Source organism: Corylus avellana, chromosome ca3 (genome assembly GCF_901000735.1).
Source record: "Corylus avellana chromosome ca3, CavTom2PMs-1.0".
Taxonomy (NCBI): domain Eukaryota; kingdom Viridiplantae; phylum Streptophyta; class Magnoliopsida; order Fagales; family Betulaceae; genus Corylus; species Corylus avellana.
Window position 1 is genome coordinate 8,826,635 of NC_081543.1, and position 11,244 is coordinate 8,837,878.

The 11,244-nt window shown below is 38.0% G+C and overlaps 1 protein-coding gene across 2 annotated transcripts; it reads right to left on the minus strand.

Annotated features, from left to right (window-relative positions):
• Positions 1-554: 554 nt before the first annotated feature.
• On the minus strand, positions 555-10,016 carry LOC132175639 (phosphoacetylglucosamine mutase-like). 2 transcript variants are annotated; one of them, XM_059587644.1, is made up of 10 exons: positions 7,790-8,070; positions 6,985-7,298; positions 6,600-6,865; positions 6,026-6,145; positions 5,672-5,814; positions 5,336-5,584; positions 4,719-5,137; positions 4,458-4,633; positions 1,349-1,445; positions 555-846 (listed from the first exon to the last, which is right to left on the minus strand). In XM_059587644.1, exons 2-10 carry the CDS (start codon positions 7,043-7,045, stop codon positions 686-688), a joined length of 1,692 nt encoding a protein of 563 aa, XP_059443627.1. In that variant the 5' UTR covers positions 7,046-7,298; positions 7,790-8,070; the 3' UTR covers positions 555-685. The 2 variants fall into 2 exon arrangements, 1 of the variants encoding a protein (XP_059443627.1); XR_009439452.1 differs by lacking the exons at positions 555-846; positions 1,349-1,445; positions 4,458-4,633; ... (3 more) ...; positions 6,026-6,145; positions 6,600-6,865 and having other exon boundaries at positions 7,058-7,298; positions 7,790-10,016.
• Positions 10,017-11,244: the final 1,228 nt, after the last annotated feature.

Below are 11,244 nucleotides of genomic sequence, written 5' to 3' on the forward strand. Positions count from 1 at the left end.
AATAATAATAATAATTGGTATGAAAAAATGAAAAAGTGGTATTGAGAAGTAAAAAATTTTGTTTTGTAGTAATTTTTTTATTTGAATAGTAATAAAAAGTAAATGATTAGATATAAAAAGTGAGTGATTTGATATAAAAGTAATAATATTTTTTTGGAAAAAAAATGAAGTGAATAGTGCGGTAGATGTGGGGGAATGTGAGGGAGTTTAACAAACACCCCCTTAGTGATATAGATAGTGAGAGAGCAATTAATCTTAGCGAGAGTAACTCATTATGGTTAGGGTAAGATATAGTAAAATTTGGAAAATCTTGTATTTTTCTTCAAAAGAACATCAAAAGTTCAGGTTTTGAGGGCTTTTTCTTTGTTTTATTGAGCCGGAGTGCTTCCCAGGTTCTTGCATTATTGCTGATATTCTTCTTTCTATCTCTTTTTTGTCTTTTGGTTCCTTCTTCTTCTTGGAGAGAGTGAAAAATATGCTTATGTGGCAAGTAGAGGGACAAACCAAGATTAAATGCATTCCATTTTGTTTCTAATTGATCAAATTTAGAGACGGTAACCATAGTATTAAGTAATTAACCAAATTTGCAATGATCAATATCACAATATCAAAATCAAACTGGTCTAGCAATGACCATTTCTATGTAGCACATCTGTCAACTTAGTTGCAGGACAAAAGATAGAAGTTACTTTTGAGAACTGCCAAACCCAAGGAACTGGTCCACAAGTCTTGCTACAGAGTTTGCTAGGCTGTCAGCTGCTTCCTGCGTGGATGCTTCTGCATACACACGTATCACATCCTCGGTACCAGATGGCCGTATGAAAGATCGGCCTCGAGGGTGTTTTGCTGCATTATTGATTAAAAAAATGTCTTATTAACAAATATTCATGGCTTGTTCCCTCTATAATATTGGAGAAATCAGTTGTTCAAAAGGTTATGATTATATCCACACTCATGAAATTATCCAGGATCCCTACATCTGCAAGTTTCTCTACCCATGCAGAGCCAAGGGACATGTAAAACACTCTGTCATGACCATGGGGTGTATATGCATGTGTACATTTATGTCTAGTATTCTATAGTTGAAATTTTAATAGTAGCCTAAGTGCGCTTGGATCATCTAGACCAATGATCATATTAACTAGAGTACTGATACACAGCACACGGCGTGCCACGCACGCCTGTGCAAATATATATATATATTTTTTTATAATAAAAAATATATATATATTCACGCACGCCGTGTGCTGTTTTACTTCACCCTATTAACTAATCATGATGCATGACCAAGGGTTAATAATATCACATCAGTTTAATTTAAAACGGGCTATCAATAATATGTTATTACCGGTCTCAGCATTAATGGCTTCTTGAAAGCCAAGGGGCCTCACGACCACAGTTTCTGCATTTGCTGTGATTACAGCAGTTCTGTCCACAACTTTTACCTAACAGCATAGGGAAGGCAATTGAATTCAATTTCTGAACTAAAATAGTAATAATAATAGTAATAGAACAATTATATTTCATTATAAAGAATGCCAATGCAAGCATAAAAAATAAAAATAAAAATAAAAAACATCTCTAGTGTACAGGGAAAATTCCCTCCTTCAGCATAAAAATATTGAAGGAACATCAACATTTTATTTCTGAATTAAAACAATACTAAGGTAAGGGCTTCTTGAATGCCTCTGGCATAGGAACGGCAGTGGAACCAACTTCTGAACTAAATTAACAATAGAACAATTATATTTCATTGTAAAGAATGCTAATGCTTAAAAAAAATACACCCCTGTTTTACAGGGCAAATTCCCTCCAGCATAAAAATATGGAAGGAACATCAAACTACATAGAGGATCATTCGACTAGAAGCAGAATACGAGAAACTCTAACTAATAAGCACCAGTACACTATTAGACAAGCTCTACTGATTTTGATGAAAGCCATATCAGACAAAAACTAAACTTTGTTATCATGACATGATCTTGTCTCAAGCAGAAGATGCAGCATGTAAAACTTGTTACATAGCAAACACTGTCCTAATATGTCATATACTAACATGCTTATGTGGAATTTGTTCCACCCCAATGTCCAACAACAAGTAAAGCACACATGATTTCCAACAAATGGGGGGGTCCGATTTTGTTGAGTTATCAAGGAGAAAGCAGGATTCATACTCAACTTAACAAAGCCTTATCCCAAAAACTTGAGGTTTACTGAAATAAAACTTTTTCACAGTACTGGCCTACATATAACCATAGCACGGGATACATGCTCGACTTTCTTTTCTTTTTTCAAATCTTTGAACTATTCACATTTCAGTCTTTCCAATTATCCTATTTTAGTCAAGTTGGGCCAATTTAAACAACTCTGATTTGCTAACTTCATTAATCAGTCCTCATCTGTTGCAGCCAATCACTTACCAAAATCTGTTCATTATAGCATGTCAGATCTTCCCTTGTTGCTAATCCAGCTCAAAATCAGTTTTCCCCCAGAATTAGGTATGCAATGACATGACAGGCCAGTCTTTCAGCCATCATCTATTCAGTCCACTTAACTCATACATGGCTGAACACACTACGTGAATCACCCTACCTTGTTTATCTATCTTGTGCAGCAATAGGAGAAGCTTGAGAGTAATGGATTTTATCTAGGAAATCTAGTGGATGAGTTAATTATACTATTTTACCTTTGAAATTAGAAAGGAGGATTTTCCAATGGGTGAGATGCATAGAAAGAGATCTCTCTTTTCTTTTTTCTTTTTTTGATAAGAGATCTCTTCATGTATGATACTGTAGATTAACTCAATAACATATATTTACATATGATTATTTCTAAGCACCATTGAACTTTTTGCCTTTTGCTGTTTATGTTCATAATTTGGCATCCTTTTTTTTTTTTGTCAGGTGACAGAAACAGGGGATTTTGTAGGGATGGAGATTTCTTCCTCTTGATAACCTTTATAAACCATTCAGGAAATTGTGGAGACATGTCTGAAAATATCCTAAATCCAAGTGTCCACTAGGGATATTAATTCAGAGAAGAATCACAAAATCATGTACTTGGCTAGTCTTTTTTTGGGAAACTTCTCTTACCCCCCTGAATTTACGCGCCGTTTGCAAACACCCCTCAATCTTCAAAGTCTCTCACTTTGGTATATCGAACTTTTGTTTCGTTCCAAATACCCCTCTACCATTAGATATTGGAGTTAAATCAAACGATAGAATGAGTAAAAGACCTTTATACCCCTAAAATTTTTAAAAATTTCAAATTTACCCTTATTTATAAATAAATAAAAAATTTATTATAATTATTATATTTTTTTTTTAAAAAAAAAAAATGATCCACCAATCGGTGGGTCACCAAGGTGACCCACAGAGGGTCACAATGGGATTGGAGTGGGATTGAAAGGGTTGAATCCGGAGAAACTACACGGATTGGAGGATTCCCATGAACTGAAAACGTCGGTGGTTGAGCCCTGAAGCGCAGATTTTAGTTTAATGAGGATTTGGAGCTCGTAGGATATTACACCGGAGAGAAGGGAGAGGAAGAAGCAGAGGCCGGGAAGTGTGTGGCGGCAACATGGTGACCCACCGTCACTTTTTTTTTTTTTAATATATAATAAAAATAATATGACCCGTGGGGTCACAATACGGGTGGGTTAGATCCACCGGTGAACTCATGGGTCAAGGGTTTTTTTTAAAAAAAATATATATATTATTTTTTAATAAAAAACAAGGGCATTTTAGGAATTTCACACCCCTCCGTTAGGATTTAACAGAAAATCCTAATGGAATGGGGTAACTGAAACGAAACGAAAGTTAGATACACCAAAGTGAGAGACTTTGAAGATTGGAGGGGTGTTTGCAAAAGACACGTAAGTTCAGGGGAGTAAGTGAAGTTTCCCCTTTTCTTTTTTTTCTTCCTCTTTTTTGGATCTGAAGTTACTTCACTCATTTAGAGGAAATAATCCTCACATGTTTGCTATTTTTAATTAAAGACGTCTCTAAAACATTTCCATTCAGCCACTAAAAAGATTGAAGATCAAATTAATCTTCCAACACCCATGTCAATTAGAGAACAATTAAATCTCTTCATTGTGGCAGAAAAGGACGTGACACTTATTCTTCATAAATACTAACACTGAAGAATTTGGGAAATCTTTTTTTTGGTCTCAAATGATTCAACAAAACTCCAATATTTTATTTTCAGCATATGAGCGAATAAACATCATTTAGTGATGCAGAGGAAAACTAACTGGCCCTTGAGTTGACATTTCATACTAGACCCTAAAGTTAAAACTGAATAGACCAATTATGAATATAAAGCTCCATTTAAATTTTAGAATCCACAATGCCTACAAAGAGCTCATATATAGCGCAGAAAAGGGAAAAGCACATCCACCTTCAAATTTCAGGATAACAAGATTATCTTCATAGAAAGTGATCAAGAAAACTGACCTTAAGTTGCCTACTTGGTAGATCCTTATAAAGCTCACTCCACCGCTGTATTGACCACCCCATATGTTGCAAAATGGCCTCCACCAAGAGCAAGCCACTCAGAGCATCTCCAACTGCTTGGTTAATCAACTTACTGACTGCCAATAGTCTCAAAGCAGCCTTTTGCTGTTCTGAACCTGAATCAAACAACGAAATCATTCATGAAGCACATCACTTAATCATCATATTAGAATGCTACAATAGATGAAAATATGATATAACCTTTAGATACCGAAGACAACTCCTGATATCTGGCCTCTAACCAACATAGGAAAGATTCGGAGAATATGATGGTTCCATGGCCATTAGCCTCAAAATAGATCCCAATATCATACTCAGCTGCTTTCTCATGCAAGTATTTGACTCCTGTTGGAGTAAACACAACTTCTAAGCCCAACATTTTGAGGTAATCTATTGATGCTCCATTCGCATATGCTGTCTGTACAACACCAAGACGAGCATGATAACTACTGCTCGTATTTTCACTACCCTCCTTGCTGAGAGTGTTTAGTTGCTCCTTGATGAAGATAGCAAATAAAGATAATATCTTGTCCCCATCAACAAGATCAATCTTATTGCAACTTTTTGATGGCACAGAAAAATATACCAGTCGATCAGCATCCCCATCTAAACTAGCACACCTGAAATACTAGAACCAACGACCAAATTAAACTTCAACTCACATTAGTCAATGTCATACTAAGCATCAAAGATACTTAACCAATTGATAAATTTTCAAGTTTGATTCGTGTCAAAGTCAACTTAAGAAAAAGGAAACCTTTACTGTGCAGTTGACAATCAAGAATCATTTACTATCAAACAAGGAAGAGATGGCTGACCTTAGTCCAACGTCCTGGGAACCAAAGCCACTTGGAGCAAACTTCTCCTTCTGCACACAATCAGCACCAACACCTTCATTGAGCACACCTCCATCTTTCCCAGAATTACGAATCTCAACAACCATACCATCCAACACTTTCCTCAAAACTTCAAGCTTTTCTCCACCCACACCATTAGCCCCATCAACAACCAATTTTTCATCCACCTCACTTATCTTACTTCCACTTGGGATCAAACCGACCAAGCACCTAACCAAAAACATAAACTCTATAGCACAGGCCTATAAAGACAACATAATATCAAACAAATCATATTCACCTTTAGCTCAAACAAACCTGAACGAGCTCGATAGTTGTTCAAAATAATCAAGTTCTGATGCTTTTATGCCCTTATTTCTCGCACGCACCATCCAATGTAGTTGTGGGGTTGTCACAATTCCCATATCAATGGCAACTGCTCCAAGAATTGAACTGATTCCCTTCAACCAAACTTAAAACATAAGCAAAACGTACTTAATGCAAGTGAAACAATGCCTAATCCATTTGTACAAAGTTCATAATTTTTTTTTTTTATAAGTAAACGAAATATCATTAAAAAGTGAAAGGCACAACCGAGGTACACAAGAAATATGCAAGAGAAACACCTAAATAGAAGAGGAAATTATTAAGGGGAAAGAGGCAATGTAGTACTTGTTTAGCAGCTTCAAGTAGAGACTCCCCACTAGGCCTTGTGTCTCTCCCCAACATTATCTCGGCCCGCCTTACTCCCTCCAACGGGATGTTTTCTTTCTCCACAAATTTGGTTATCAACTGTCCCCAAAAAAGAAAATAAAACAACATAAGCATAATCCACATTTCGATACAGGCATTCCAAGTAAAATCCAATAAGACATACACCCCCTACACCTACTTTCAGGAGCTAATCCCCACCCAAAAAAAAAAACCATATTCAACGTTAATTAACAAAAGGTCTTCAAATTAGTATCTTTGAGTCTCTAATCTTCCATTTGTTTAATACCCAATTTAGCTTTTTAGAAAAGAAACCCACTAAAAGTAGTAAATTTGTAATCCTCGACTCGTTCTAGAAAATGTTATTTCCATTGAACCAAAAATATTAATAACAAAACAATAGCATATCACCCTTTCCAGCTAAAATTAACATTCCCTTTGTCCCAAACAAAACGAACCCTTCATAACAAACAAATGGGCACTACATACATACATAATACATATACATAAAGAAGAGAGTGGGAAAGAGAAAGACTTGGAGAAGGTGCTGGGAAGTGGGGGCATTGGCAAGGGCGTCAGCGAAGGGCTCCCAGCTCTGGGACAACATTCCACCACTTGGATCAGCGATTTTGACTCCGTTATCCGAGACCCTGTTGTGCGAGGCCGTGAGCATCACCCCAATCACCGATCCATCCATCTTCAGCGACCTCAGTGCTGCTAGGATCCCCACTCTGTACACTGTCGATTCTAGCAGCGCCGCATCAGCCCTGAACCCCGCCGTACCGTATGATAACCTCACCCCTGCACAAAAACACACACGTATATTTATTATCATTTCATTATCATCAAATTTTTTTTTTTGTGTGGAAAACAGAGAGAGAGAGAGAGAGAGAGAGAGAGAGAGAGAGGAAAGGAGGAACCTTGGGGAAGAGGGAAGCGAGAGGAGGAGCTGAGGAGGAGGGAGCGTTGGTCTTCATTCATCGTTGATGATCAGCAATGGTGGTGGTGGTGGATTCTCTCTCTAATTTCAACAGCTACGCACTGGGATTTGATGAAATATTGTGCCTCCGTCAAACACAATGTTCCCACCATTTTTTTTTTTGTTTACCTAAAGTCTCAGCCTTTGTCTATAAGAATGTTGTCCAGTGATGGGGATGATAAGTCAAGGGAGGTCCCTACGAATAACGTGCCCCAAGACTTGAAAGCTGGAGAAACATATGACTCGGAAGTACAACTGAATATATAGGAAGGACAAATAAATTAACTAATATTGTTACGTACAATATTAACTCGTCTGACGTCATATATATATAGTTTTGAAATAAGTTCCCATTGTATTCTCTGGATCATATGTAGTTGATTCGATATATTTATTGTTTTATTATTTGGAGATGGATTGGGGGGGATAGGCTTAATGAGAGAAATAGGAGAATTCTTGAATGTAATCATTACATTGTTGACTAATAAAAGTCCAAATCTCTGCCACTCTCACTCAAGATTTAGAGACCCTCTTTTTGTTCTAAATTTCTAGCCGCATGACACAAATTACAAAAATGGCGAGTGTTGTATATATCTAAGCTCTCATGAGCTCTGTCTTACAAGAGTATACAAATTTTTAGCTCAAAGTTGGCATGCAGATGTTTGTCATACAAGAAAAAATCAAGGGCCAATGGGTTTTGCTTTTTAATGCAAGAGCAACTCATAGAGATCAAGTGTGAAAATTACCCGCAAGAATCACTTCAAAATTGCTTGAAATCTGTGGAGACAAGATTTTGAGAGGTTGCCTCCAAGATGGTGGTACTTGTGCATTAAAAGCACACCTAACACCAAAGAAGAGAGAACAAGAAAACCAGCCAAAGCATACTCTCTTCCTTTCAGAGTCTTAATTCTTTGAAGTGTTGAACCGTTCCCTCGCCAGCAGTTCTATACCATATGTGCATGTCCAACAGTCCAATTGAATGCTTCACCTCCATCCATTCCTCTTAATGTGTCTTATCTTCATTGAGCTCCCAATTTCTACACAATCTTAGAATCTCTACAAGACAGTTTCATCTGAGCACCCATCTCACTCAACATTGAGTAGACCATGCTTCTCCGATGGAATGAACCATTCCCAACAAAAGATTCAGATTCAAACTCTCCTAGGTGAACCAGGCTAGACCCAGATGCTTTCTGCAACCCCTTTTCCTTCATCATCCTTCTCACATACTCTACATCATCCCATTTCCCTTCTGCAGCATATATATTTGATAACAACACATAAGGCCCAATATCCCTAGGTTCCAACTCAATTAGCCGTTTAGCCACAATCTCTCCAAGCTCTGAATTTGAGTGTGTTCTACAAGCAGAAAGTAGAGCTCCCCATAAGGCAGGTCCCGACTCCATAGGCATCTTACTTATAATCTCCTCTGAATCTTTCATCAAACCGGCCCGGGCAAGGAGATCAACCATGCAACCATAGTGCTCCACCTTCGGTTCAATCATGTAAACTCGACACATTAGATCAAAGCACCACCAACCCTCCAAAACCATTCCTACATGGGTACATGCAGACAAGACACAGGTGAATGTAGCTTCATTTGGCTTTGGCCCTCTCTTCTCCATCTGCATGAATATTTCTAAGGCTTTTTCTGCATTCCCATGCATACCATATCCCATAATCATAGAATTCCATGATACAACACTTCTGTTCGGCATCTCATCAAAAACATCTCTAGCCAAATCGATAGCCCCACATTTTGCATACATTGTCAAAAGAGCCGTTGAAAGTAACAAATCAGGTTTAATCCTATTATTTTTTAAATAAGAATGAATCCAGCTGCCTCTGTCAAGCCTCCCCAAACTTGCACACGCAGTCAGGACGCTCACAAGAGTAGCCTCATTTGGCTTAATCTCTCCTCGGTCAATTATCCCATCAAACAATGTCAAACATTCACTGTAATGATTACACCGTACACAAAGAGCCAAGATGATATTCCAAGAAACCACATTCCGCAGAGGCATACGATCAAAGAACTCACGAGCCACAGAAACATTTCCAATCCTAGCAAACCCATCAATCATACAATTCCACGACACAACATCTCTACAAGTCATTCTCTCAAACAAACCTTTTGCTGCCTCCATATCCCCAATCCCCACATAACCGGCAATCATAGAATTCCAACTAAAAACATCTCTCTCATACATATCATCAAAAAGTTCACGTGCAACACCAACCTCCCCATTCTTGACATAGCCATCAATCATTGTATTCCAACTCACCAAATCCAAATTAGGCCCCGCATCAAACACCATCCGAGCATCCACAATCCTCCCACAAACCGAGTACATATGAATCAACGAGTTCCGCACAAACAAATCAGCCTCAAACCCGAATTTCACCACCCGGGCATGAGCCTTTTCCCCTTCTCTCACCGACCCAATTTCCGCACAGATCTTGACCAACAGCGGAAAAGTATAATGATTCGGCACAACCCACTTCCCAACCATTCTTTCATGGTAAAATCCTAAAGCACTACATGGGTCATCGAAATTCACATAGCTTCTCATAATAGTATTACACATAAAAGCATCGGGCTCTTCGAGGCAATCGAATACAAAAACAGCATGTGAAACCATAACCGAAGCGGAGCAAAGCTTCTTCACGACTCGGCTAGCGGCAAGAGAGTGTTGGAAGAGGCCAGAGACTATAAGCTGGGTGTGGACTTGTTTGAACTGCCTAATGCCAGTGCATGATTCCAACGCGTGCAAGATGGGATGGCTTAGCTTCAAGATGGGGAGGCCTTGGTTGTCTGTCTCGATGGGCTCGTCTTGGCCATCGAGCCAGAGCCTTGGTGGGGTTTTGGAGATGTTTTTTTGGGATTTGAGGAACTTGTCAAGGGAGGGTTTGAACCTGACGGCCATATTTCCTACTTGTAATTTGGCGGGAGGATGAGAGGTAGCATCTTGTTGTGACACAATAGTGTTTGGAGTGTGCAGTGAGCCTGAGGGCTAAGATCAATCTTGAGGGCACAAAACCCAAATTTGTTTTTTTTTTTTGGGCTAAAATAACTTATTGAACATGTTTTTTTTTTTTTTAGACTAAATAACAAATTTACTATACAGGCTTGGAGCTTTAGCTAAGGTTTTTAATTGGTTTTTTTCTGTTCAGTCCTGGAGTGTAAAGTTCTTTCTGTTCTCTTGGTTTTAAATTGGTATGCAGTTCACAAATTGATTACAAAAGTCGGTAGATTCAGACAATCCCAAACCTTGTCAAACTTAGAATCCATAAAAGAATAATAAACAAAGTCTCAACTAAGCCACCTCCAACATGGAGTACCTTAAATTCCTTAAATTTTATTCCTTTAATAATCAAACAAATCAAAACATAAACATAATGATCAATATAAAAATACCACCACCACAAATAAGTAATATCAAGTAAGAAAGCAATAAGAATATAAGATGCAAAAACCTTAATCAAACAACAATCAATCTTCTGGAAAAAAGCCAATGACTGCACCCCATGCACCCAGCCTATACATCATTCCTAAAGGTCCTAAACAACCAAAACCTAACACAAACAAAGAAGAAAAACAAGGGCCCAACAGCAATACAAATTTCAAGAATAATTACAGCAATTAGCAAATGCTTATCCAAAAGAAGAAAATTTATTTGCAAGAAAAATCAAGGTAGCGTAAATCAGATCAAGGTTGCATAAAAAAACTAAAAATCTATCATTTTCATTCCTAAGTATTCCAAAATCCTAATAATATAAACAAACTCGAAAATAAATGCAAAATCAACGAATCAAGTGTTCAAAATCAAAGAATCAAAATCTAAACCCTCAATTAGTTCAAAAATAAAAAATAAAAAAAAATGAAGTAACTCGAAAAAATCCATACCTGAAAAGACAGGAGACGAGAGAGAGATACGACGGCTTGCCGCTTGCAACGAGAAAGCGAGGGAGACGACGGTGAAGTTAAGCCACCGAACACCACGGGAGACGAGAGAGAGACACAACGGCTTGCCGCTTGCAACGAGAGAGCGAGAGAGAGAGTCGACAGACAGCCGCGGGAAGCGAGAGAGAGAGAGAGAGAGAGAGAGACGCAGGAGACTGGAGAGTGGAGAGGGCAACAGGTGGGAGGAGTTTGGGATTACAATTCAAATTAAACTTTAGTTTATATTCAAACTTAAAA

Coding starts and splice junctions, on each gene's coding strand:
- LOC132175639 (XM_059587644.1), bottom strand. CDS start 7,045: ATGAATGAAGACCAACGCTCCCTCCTCCTCAGCTCCTCCTCTCGCTTC. Junction 5,815..6,025: donor TACTTGAAGCTGCTAAACAA/GTACTACATTGC, acceptor GTTTGGTTGAAG/GGAATCAGTTCAATTCTTGG. Junction 847..1,348: donor AGCCATTAATGCTGAGACCG/GTAATAACATAT, acceptor TCAATAATGCAG/CAAAACACCCTCGAGGCCGA.